The following is a 12117-nucleotide window of genomic DNA, read 5'->3' as shown; positions in this document are numbered from 1 at the left end:
AATATTTAATAACAAAGAAAATAATGACAAATATATTTATCTTCGCCCCTGTCTGCCATTTTTTTATTTTTTTATTTTGTTACCTAAGGCTTTGTTTTTAAAATATGGACATTAGATTGGCTGTAATGCTAAGTCACAAAATAGTAACATAAACCAACATAAAAAGAATCGTGATAAAATCGTTAATCGTGATTTTCCTGAAAAAAATCGTGATATGATATTTTTGCCATATCGCCCACCCCTAGGTGGAACGGTACATGTATTCGTATTGAACCGAAATGGTACGGGCGTTACGGTTCGGTGCATACATTTACATGGAGAATACACGGTATAAAAATAAATAAAACTAGCGTGCAAATTAATTAATGTAATGCGAAACTACTGTTATATACGCGGGTTCTTTAGGGACACCTAATCTGTAGCCCCGCCTTAGCTCTGAAGCAGGCTGCGATGTAAAGATTGCAATGCTGTGAGAGAGAGAGAGAGAGAGAGAGAGAGAGAGGCGTGGGCGCGATCGAAAAGTCGCAAAGTGTTTATTTATATTTGTGTGCGTGTGTGTGTGTTTGTGTGTGTGTGAGGCGCGGGCGCGATCGAACAGTGGAAACATAAAAACATACTCCGTCATTTTGTTTATACAGGACATCATTCAAACTGCAAAGTGTTTAAGTTACTGTTAATTAAAATTTTTATGAAAACTAATATATTAATCTGAAATGTAGCAAATTAATTTTCAATTCATTCAGGTACAATACGCTGATTTCACGCAGCCGCCATTTTGAAACCGAAAGTGAGGCTCCGGTGGGAAGAACCCCGGAAGTAAAGATAAACAACAACGCCTTGGATTACCAACTTGAAACTCCTGCCGCGATTTACACTATTGGATGTTAATATTCAATATAGTATATGTATATATTTCATTCCTGCTTCTTTTTTTACATTCTGAATTATATATATAAAAAAATATTTTATTTATAAATGAATTTCACTGTATATAGTCTAAAGTATGAAAGAAATGTATGTACATTTGTAGAATTGACACAACATCATTAAACACAACAATACGCCATCGCATTCACGACTCTCCTGTGATTAAAGGCGACACTTCCGGTTTTCTTCCCACCGGAGCCTCGCTTTCGATTTCAAAATAACGGCTGCGTGAAATCAACGTATTACCAAACATATCTCAGGGTCTTTTTGTCTTTTTATTAATTTAATTAATAAACTAATTATATAAAACTATATATATATATATATATATATATATATATATATATATATATACACACACACACTGTAAAATGACCAGGGTTGCCACATCTGCGCAAGAAAACTAGTCACAATGGCCCATCAAAAATAGCCCAAAAATCAACCAGTGGCAAGAGTTTAAAAGGAAGCCCATGAGAAAACTGCAGACTTGGCAACACTGACCTATATAGATGCATATAATTCTAATTATTAACTTTTGCCCCACCATTGACGGAAATTTCCATCATTTATGAGACAACGCTTCCCCGCCATTGACAGAATTTTTTTGGTGTTGTTAAAAAGAAGAGGCTCTGTATTATATATTGCATATTTTGATATTCATACAACAAAATATTCTGGGGGCCATAAAACTTGTGAAAATTATTTAAAAAATATATATGTGTGTGTGTGTGTGTATTTATTTTTTATATAGATCCTTTTATTTAATCATTTCATAATTACCTATATAAAATGAACATCCTAACAACCATAACAAGAACCCAAAAGAACAATTTGTTTGAAAATCAGACATCAGTAGAAAGGCTCTTCAAAGAACCAGAGAGATGTTGAAAGAGGAATGAGAAATAGAAGAAGTGAGAAAAGGCTGTTGGTAAGTGTTAAGAAGAGGGTTAAGAAGAGAGGGAGAGAGAGAGAGAGAGAGAGAGAGAGCGGGAGAGAGCAAGAGAAAGACATGATATAAATAATAGCTGGGATTTAATATGTATGAGGCGTCCGGGCAGTTGTCCACAACACTCTCTCAGTCTGCTTCTGACTGATGGGAGAGGAGCAAGAGAAGAGGACGAGGAGGAGGAAGAGATGGGGAGGAGGCAAGGTGATGGGTCTGCATACTAATCAGCCTGGGATCAATTTCCCACCCCATACGCCCCTACATATTTCCCAGATGCTGTGGCTCTGGCCGTGGAGAGGAGACGAGAGGCTAAGCTCCTAGACCTCCATCTAGGCCTGAAGCTTTGGCTTCTGTAGGGCAAGCAGTCTAGAAGCAGGCGTATCATCCCACTTTCAAGGTTCCTGACCCTGCGTAATCCGCCTAAGGAACCCTACTGTCTTTTCGAGAGGTCACAAGGATTAACCAGAAGGGATGGCTCTATCTACGATGGTGTGTCATGACCTCTGACACAAGGTAACAAGTGGGGTCTTGTGCTTACAGTTAATATATTTCCTCCTGTGTTGACCTTTAGAGACCCAGACAGAGGCCGGAGTGAAGGACCGTGGCCGTGTAAACTCGACCAGACAACAATAGAGAGCTGCAGTGATGGCATATTTTTGTAGACCAACCTGGAAGTTAGCATCACACTGGTTCCCTCGACAGAAACCTAATAGGATTTTTTCTATTGGCTTTTGGATTGTCACAAAAAATAAGATGTGTGATCAACAAAAGTTTATGATACTCACACGTTCTGTCCATTAAGATCATTTTCGCAAATTAATTCAAAATAATATGCGCACATCCAAAAACTTTAGGCAGGTGCATGATCAGATAAAGCACTACGCTAAATAATAAACAAAAATCAGCACATTGCCACTGCTGCTCCCAAAAATCGATTTAATAAAATATATCCAAATTAAGCCTAAATACAATGCCAGAAATAAGCCTTAGACTATAAACAAACTACACCACGGTTGCTCGACTTCAACATCACCACCACTAAGCTTCCGACTCTTTCAGTCTTTATAATAAAAAAATTAAATAAAAAAAAACATTTTCACTAAAAGTCGAGATGTAATAGTTTGCAAGAGTGCAGACGAGTGAGTAGATAAGTTTACCTGTTCGGCTGATGATGTTTAATGTCTCAAACGACCCCTATAGTCCCATTAAGCCACTTGTTAGCAACCGCATTTTTCAAGAAACGTAAAAGCACACTTGACTGAATTGATGTTTCTCGTGATTCTTAACACCTTTTGACCTCAGGCTTAAATTTTGTTTAAGTTTTGAATAAGTTTGAAAACAGCCGTTGCCTTTTACGGTGCATCATTGGTCAATCTATCAATTAGAGTAAAAAAATCAACAATTCCTTATCTTATTTTTAGTGCTTAATACACTAAAGGAGGCTGTACTGTACAAACTACCTCAGGGGGGACTAAATGCTGCTAGGTGGAACAAACTGTAATTTGCACTACTGTCTGGTCAGAATAAATGAAAAGAAACCAAAAATTGGATTTTATGCTTTTTCCTGGTTTCCCGAACTCGTATCGAACCGTGACCCCAAAAACCGAGGCACGTACCGAAACGTGACTTCTGTGTTCCATTACACCCCTACTATATACATTACTTTTGTCTGCTATGTATTTTTTATGTCTTTTACATCGATAGCAACATGCTAACGTCAAAGAGTTGCATGTCTTGTGCGCTTCACGTAAGTAGCACATTGTAGTATTTTGTGTGGCATGTTTTTTTCCTGTGAACTGTTCCAAAATAAGTCATGTATGAATTAATTTGTTCAATTTGGACGCTGCCTAAAGGTGTGAGGCTGAAGGTTTTCGCCACGCATATTTCGCAGAAGTTGGTCAGATGAATTCGCTGTGTTAAAAGTGACCTCCGTGTGAGCTGTTGCTTCATACAATCGCTACACTATTGACATTAGACAATGGACCTATTTTTGCCTGTGAAATTTCACAAAAAATATGCTAATGTGATGCACCTTTAGAAGGTAGTTCCCTGTAAGCAGTGAGTATTGAAAACTTCTTCTGAATATGCCTCCTGCTTGTGCAGGTATTCAGGAATCAGAATTTGTCAATAATGAAACCGCAAGACGCCCATAAAAGGGTTGACCACTCACAATTCCACTTGTTTTCCTCAACCAACCAAACTCATTCACATCTATTTTCCCTCCTAAACTCACTATCTGTCTTCCCATCCCCCCTCAGACCCATCCGAGAGTGTGTTTGTGTGTGTGTATTCTTTTTTGCCACACAATCAATGTGGCTTTTAAGATGTCTATCGATTTGTTCCCGAGACAGACCCCGGCTCGCTGGAGCGATGCTTTGATTGCTGTGCGAGTAATTACTGTTATTATTTATGCATCTGGGTGAAATGGCAGGACTTAACATTCCCTGTACAAGAGGCCACAGGCAATCAACAGAGAGAAAGCACCTGGAGAGGCGAGAGGCTCAAGATGGGAAGAGAGCTGGAGAAATGAGCACAGGGACACAGGGAAATTCACAATACGCCAAAAACACAACCATAGATGAACACAGATGAAAGTATATCGCTGGGGTTTTATAGCATAAACTAGGACTGTCAATCGATTTAAGATTTCAATCGAATTAGTTACACAATAGTTATAACAATAACTGCGTATTTCAATATTTGTCCAAGTTAAATGCATATTGATCTTTCACACAAAAAGCACTTCATCTATTTAAAAAAAAAAAAACAATACTAAAATGTATTATGTATATTAATTTTTAAAGTCCTCCTGCAGTCAATAATTCTATAGCTAATCTTCGATAATCAAAATGACATATCTAAACATTCTTCCCTGTGATAATAATTCTTCATGCCTTAAAATAGCTTGAATGTAACTCTTGTACCCTTGCTTCATATAGTACATGGACCCATGAATATGCATATTAGTCCCCGCCTCCACTCAAAGCAGCTCAGACTACCTGATCCACTCCGTCTGTTGTACCGACACACAGTGCCAAGTGGAAATATTGGTTTGATTTAGCCGTATATGTCTGAACCAGAAGCTGATTCAGGAGAAGAAATGGAAGAGTGAATTATACAGACTCGTCTATAAGTCGATGTACTGCATCAGAATCTTAATGTGTTTTATGTATTGCTCTATACGTCAGACACATAACGGTAATCGGTATGATTAGCCTTTGGCTTGACTACATTATCAAACAGCTAATAGTGTGTTAGTAATGTTACACAAACCATGTTCCCGTTCGCCATCTCAGAGTCAGACAGTTTCCTTCTAAAACTCAGCATCTTTAGAAACACTTTGAACAACTGAACGTTCTTGTGCTCACTGTGGAAAAGCCCCACTCCGGCACGTTAAACGACATTGAAGTGTTACCAAAGTAATTGGTTGCACTAAATGAACACATTAAATTAACAGCCCAAGCATAAAGTATGCTACAATGTGTAAGCATTTCCATCTCACCTGTGAAAGGCCAAGGTAGATGGACACAGTCTCTGAGATATACAGAAATCTGCCTTCTTGACTGACCACGAACACGAATCCATCCAGAGACTGCAAAGAGAAAAACACATCTGTAGCTGAAACTTTACATGTACTTTAGTATGTTACTCAACACATCAAAAGAAGTGTACTTCTTTAAAGCATGACAACAGATTATGGAAACATTTAAAATGTACTATCAAACTTAATTTGACATTATTACACAGTGCACTTTTGTGCACTCAAGTGTGTTAAGTCATGAAAATGTACTCTAAGTACACTTAAGTGAACTTATTTCATTAATATTGTATTACCTGCATGTATAGATTTAAAAATAATAATAAATGCTTTTAAGATTTTAAGTCGATATAAGTCCACATGCAATACAATTAAGCATACAACTTTTTCACAAGGATTGACTGTCCTACCTAAAAGTGGCTTAAGTTTTGCACAACACTACACAATCACAGCCAGTCAGAATATATCTGATGTTTAATGTCAATATTAAATCAATCGATTGAAATGACTTTCTTCGTCAGCTGATGTCATCAGACCCACTTATTTTCAATTTATTTTATTATTTTTAACATCACTTTTCATGATGTAATGCCTAAAAGATCAAATTAAGTTTCTTCCCCTCATTAATTATCATCTTTCACTAAGAAATGTCACCTTACGGATGTAAAATTGGCAGTGAATGCTGTTTTATACAGCGTCGCAGAAATATGAGAGATGCCGTTTAACATTTTAGTGGTGTAACACTTCAAACTTAAACTAAAACTAATCAACAAATAAAGCCTGAACCAGCTAAATCAATACCGCTGAACAAATCTCAAGATTTTTATGGAATCAAGTCTATGGCTGTAGACATAAGCATCGACTTCAAAGGGAAAACAACATGAGGGAAGAATCAAATTGATTTAGACAGAGACCCGCAACATCTTCCCCTCACTTCAAAATAAACTGGTACACCAGAACAGCGCTTGGCAGATAAAAAGCGTACAGTCACCCAATTACAGGACTCATTTAAAGAATAATATTAATTGTAATAACGCAAAGGCACGAGTGAAGCAGAGTGGGCACTTTAGTTGAGAACGACTGATGTTGTTGCGGCGGTAATTTATGCAAGTGACGAGTTCACTATGCAAATGAGAGTGGACCGGAATGACAGGAATCTTGGAAATAAAGCGCAATTATGTAGTTATTACTGACAGAAGACGAGACAAAGAATCATAAGGATTTTCAGAAGTTTTAATTTGATTTCTATCAGCGCCGTCCCTCTTTGAACATTTTACTTTTTTTCTCAAGGTAACCCTTCTAATAATAATTGTAAAAAATTATCTTACAAATTACTCTCTTTTTTTTTTCTTTTTCTTTATTTTACTCAGACAGCCAAATTCCAGTACTCATCATTTTAAACAACAAGACATATTTACATAAGTGACCTCAAAACAGTTCTGACACAACAAGACATTTATGCATGCATGAATGGAGTTGCATTAGGAAAAGCAGCATTAGACTGCATTTATTTGATACTGTAAAAACTGTAATATTGTGAAATATTATTACCATTTAAAATAACTGTTTTCTTTTTTAATATGTTTTCAAAGCTGAGTTTTCAACATCATTACTCCAGTCTTCAGTGTCACATGATCCTTCGGAAATCATTCTAATATGTGACCCTGGATCACAAAACCAGTCTTATGTTGCACGGGTGTATTTGTGGCAATAGCCAACAAAACATTGTATGGGTCAAAATTATAGATTTTTCTTTTATGCCAAAAATCATTAGGATATTAAGTAAAGATCATGTTCCATGAAGATATTTTGTAAATTTCCCACCTTAAATATATAAAACATTTATTTTTGTGAATGGATGCAGCACAATCGCCAATAGAAATGGACAACTTTAAAGGCAATTTTCTCAATATTTCCCCCCCAGATTTCCATATAGTTGTATCTCGGCCAAATATTGCCCTATCCTAACAAACCATACATCAATGGAAAGATTATGTATTCAGCTTTCAGATGATGTATAAATCTCAATTTAAAAAAAATTACCCATAAGACTGGTTATGTGGTCCAAGGTCACATATGATGATTTGCAGCTCAAGAAACATTTCTTCTTATTATTATCAAATGTTACTTTTTTAAATAAAAATTTCAGCATTCATTTGAATAGTGTTGTAAACAGTTTCCACAAAAATATTAAGCAGCAAATAATCATTTAATTGTCACAGTCACATACTGTAAAAAGATGCACATCACATGACTAACATTGATATCTGTAAACGCACATAAATGAAACTCATATTTACATATTTATTTTATTTAAATGAGTCATATTTACCTGCAGTAGATGAGCTCCCATGTGCTGGTCAAATATGTCAGTGACCAACGAATGACTTGTTCTTCGTACTGCATTAAAAAAAGAAATAAAAAAATGCAATCACATTTCAGAAGCTGTTTAAAGCCAATCGTCTGTCATTTTACTATTTAAATTAAAAGTTGTATTACTGTGATGATACTCTCAAACATATTCATAATAATAATAATAAGAGTTCCAAACTCTTTAACAAAACAAAGCAGAACAACTGTAATATTCTCAAACATTGACACATCTTGACAGTCACACTCTTTGGTTACTACAGGAGGAAACAGCTGATAATAGCATTAAGCAGCTGTTAATACACCCTCCCAGTTCTTTACTGGTATTTCAGAGAGACTATCAAAGACAGCGAACGTCAGAGCCGCTGAGGTTTATTGGGCTGATAACACAGACAGAGACATGCTAATTCATCCTCAGTACACAACTGCATCCTGGGCCGCCTGTCATCACAAAACAAACAAATTTACAAATCACACAAATGACATTCGAGGTGCATTTCAAACATGCCTCGCTCTGATCTTCCGCTGTGGAAGCCCAGTTGAAATTCCCTGCACTCACAGCAGGACGTGCGCGAGTGTGTGTGTGTGTGTGTGTGTGTGCGGCTGGGATGCTTGTGGCAATCAATAAGTGTTTTGAGAGGATGACAGCGTTTGTCTGAGTTGCTACTAAACGGAAGACGGACTGTGAGCTCACTTCTATAAACCTTTTTCCCGTGGTACTCCTGCCACAATTCAAGTGTTCGCCTGACAAAATACACACCTTCAGAAAAGCGACGTGAACAGATACAGAAATGAAAGGTCTAGTTCTAGAACACCTACAAATGCCATTTATTCATATTCTTGTCAACCCTTGTGAAAAACAAGTACACTTTAACACACTCAAAGAATTAGCCTCTTAGAAAGAGTATTAACAACTGAAATGAAATACTATGAAATACTATGAATTATACCATGGTCTGTCTGAATACTCGATTCCGATTGGCTGGAAGGTGTGCAATAAAACAGTTTAATGCACAGGTAGTTCCAAGTCAGTTTAACTTTCAGTAATAAAAATAGCTTCGCTACATTATATTTCTTAGCAACGAGGGGGTTACATCACTTTGTTTTCTAGCCTAATAGAGAGAGAGAGAGATGCTGAACAGATGGATGTATGAATCTCTCTCTCTCTCTCAATAATGAATTCAAATAAATGTAATCTTACGCACTACTTTATCTCTGTGTCTGATTTAAAGCAGACTCTAACTGTAGCCGTAACTGATGAAAATAACCATCAATTTTACCATTCCGGGCAAATATTGTGCTGAAAACATCAATAGCAGCTTTAAGTTGTCAATGCTGGTAAATGACCATGGTATAAGTGGTATAATCCACGGCTAGCTGTGCATTAAATTATTTTAATGTACTTCGCGCCAGTTGGTTCTATGCCTCCACGTCGTGCATTAAAATAGTTTAGCTAGCCGTGGATTATCCCTTACATAATATATATATATACTGTATATATGAGGATATACTAAAGTGCGATTAATTTCAGACAATTAACTGCATGTTAAGTGCAATTAAATGACAATGTATTATAGTTTAAATTTATATTAAATGCAGTTAGCTTAACTTTAAAGTGCTTTTTTACTCGCTTAAGTAGGACTTAAGTACATCTTTGTATATAATTTAATAATTACTTCTATAATCGTTAAAATGTGTCTACTGTCAAATGTACTGATAAGCATTTATGGTCAACTAAAATAAACTTTAATGTTCTATGTAAACTTATTAAAAATATTTGTAATTACACATTTATAGACCTTATGTGCCAGAGAAACAAACACGCAAAATCCTTAGAATGTTGTGTTTTGATCTTCTGTTTTTTTGCAGAAGCTTTGTATGGCATCGCTGTCGAAGAGTAATTAGCTGGTGGATTTACTTATTGTCGAGTTAACAAAGTATTGTTTGATATGTTTGAAGCAGACGTCAAAATAATATTTAGTAGACCGGGAAGTTTTTAAAACGAGTGGTTCATTCATAAATCCGTAAGATCTTATCTTCATGCTGTGGAAATGCAAACTGCACAGTGCTGAAAAAGGGCGGAGCTAATGTTGCAATTCAGTACATTAACAATAAATTAATTTTGAAATAAATAACACACTATAGATACAATTTAAATCAAGTACTTGTGCTTTAGTATGTTAGTCAACAATAAGTGGACTTCTTTAAAGCACAACAAAATATTAAAGCAATTATTTAAAACGTACTTTAAAGTAAAACTTTGCATTTGACGTAAAGTGTCCTTTTTAAAACGTAAGTGTGAAGAAACATGAAAGTGTACTCTCTTAAAGTGGCCTTTAATTTTACAGTTTTTTTTTTTAAATGCACAAGGGAATCCAAATCTGTATGACTGTCATTATTACTCATTTGATAATCTTCCTCTCTTTTGTAAGTCCTTGATACGCAAAAAACGCAATCACAATTTAATATAATTTAATATAGTTGTATGGACCACTTTTATGATACTTATTATGGTGCTTTTCTGTCATTTTTGGAACAGCCCTTGTCCCCTTTTATTTTCATGTGGAAAGCAGCCAGAACATTTCACAAAATAGCTCCTTTTGACTTCCACTGAAGAAAAATAAAAGTGTATAGAATGACATAAATGTGAATAAATTATAAAAAATGTGAAGAAATAATATTTTTTTTTTATTCTTTAAACATTAGAACACACTGAAAATAACACACATAGATGAGTCCCTGCACCCAAACTAAACACCCCAAAACTCAGTGGCACTTTAAGAATGGGGTCCCCTCACAGGAATATCAATGAGTCCGTCCCATTCAGAGGCCTGAAAAGGGGGTCTGGCGCAGAAAGCGGGATCACCACTCAGTACTTGTGGGTACACAGAGCACTGCTTGTTCGTCTTTGGGGGTCACATGCTTGTTGACGATTGAATAGTCAAGCAACCCCCCTCATCCAAACACCGTGGGTCTTCCCACAGGGCTGTGAGCGATGCAGTCGAGCTATAGGGCAGGGCTGACAGGAGCCATACTGCCTGATGGATGGACAATAGTCGGCCCTCATTTCCCAAAGTCAGTCGCAACAGCAGAGGCTAATGCGAAGTCGAACCGGGCCCAATAGGGCAGAGGATGAGAATGATGGTGATGTTCCTCAGACTGAGGGTCCAAAGGATCTATTTGATAAAGCAAATCTGTTAGTATTGGATGCTTTAATGATTACAATTCTGTCATGACAACTCTCTGAGAGATTGGTATGGTAATAGAGATTGGCATGGTAATGGATATGGCAATGTTAATGTATTTGGTCTCGGCGGAATAGATCTGTTGCGCTGCTGCTGCTGCTGCAGAGCAAGTACCGAGACTTGCTACTGCCAATACATTCACGGACACTGCTGTGAGCATGTAAGACATGCTGCTGCTACTGCACATGTAACATACATGAATCAACCCCCGTAGCAGATCTATACAGGTGGAGCTGGGGAAGGTGGAGGGTTTCTGGAAGCGCGCTGCAGACTGTTAACAGCAGCACTACCGGTATTTGAATTTTGAACCGCAGCTCATTTGCCGCTGATGCAACAGCAACCAATCAGCTGTGCCATATAGATAATGATGTGATCGCTACCAAATAAGTAGCCTGCACCATTTAGAGTTTCACTGATGATGCGTCCCAGCGCATCCATAGGATGCATCTTTCAACTAATATAAAATGTATTTATATTTATTTAAAATATGATATATTTAACGTATATATATATATATATATATAATTCTTTTTTTATATATAAAACGTAATATTTGTAATATTGTAATATTTAATATGTTGTCATTTTAATATTGTAATATTTAAATCTTGTCATATATTAATTGCAAGATTTAATTTGTGTGTGTGTGTGTGTATGTATATATATATACATACACACACAAATTAAATCTTGCAATTAATATATGACAAGATTTAAATATTACAATTATAAACAATTACAATTTACATCTTCAGGAAATACTTGTTTTCAAGGCATTTATTGATTTAAGTTTTGTTCTGATTTAAAAAAAAATTTGTTTTAAGCATAGACCTCACAAAATTGTGTTACATTAAATATGAAAGATTCTCAATATTTAATTTGAACAAATGTTTTATCATCTTACACAACAATTTCAATATTTTTTACTAGAAAACATGGCAAATCATTTTTCTTCGATTTCTTCTATTGTGTCAGCTTTCATCTCATTTTGTTTATTTTTATTTTCCTTATGGAATTTTTAGAGAAGCATTTTAGAGCAAGTTTTAAACATGAATCGTAACTGAGAATGAGAAACCTCTGCGTAATAACAG

General features: G+C 36.0%; 1 protein-coding gene across 3 annotated transcripts in view; it reads right to left on the bottom strand.

Moving 5' to 3' along the window:
* The window catches only part of npas1 (neuronal PAS domain protein 1), a 52307-nt gene that overhangs the window by 14741 nt on the left and 25449 nt on the right, over positions 1-12117 (bottom strand). For all 3 annotated transcript variants that reach the window (XM_082181165.1, XM_082181164.1, XM_082181166.1), the window contains 2 exons: positions 7744-7811; positions 5376-5465 (listed from right to left, as the gene is read on the bottom strand). In XM_082181165.1, the coding sequence (XP_082037291.1) occupies positions 5376-5465; positions 7744-7811 (158 nt within the window). The remainder of the gene's footprint in view (positions 1-5375; positions 5466-7743; positions 7812-12117) is intronic.

Source organism: Leuciscus leuciscus, assembly GCF_965113295.1.
Source record: "Leuciscus leuciscus genome assembly, chromosome: 9".
NCBI lineage: Eukaryota > Metazoa > Chordata > Actinopteri > Cypriniformes > Leuciscidae > Leuciscus > Leuciscus leuciscus.
The sequence above is the reverse complement of the archived record's forward strand: the minus strand, read 5'-3'. Positions and strand labels throughout refer to the sequence as shown.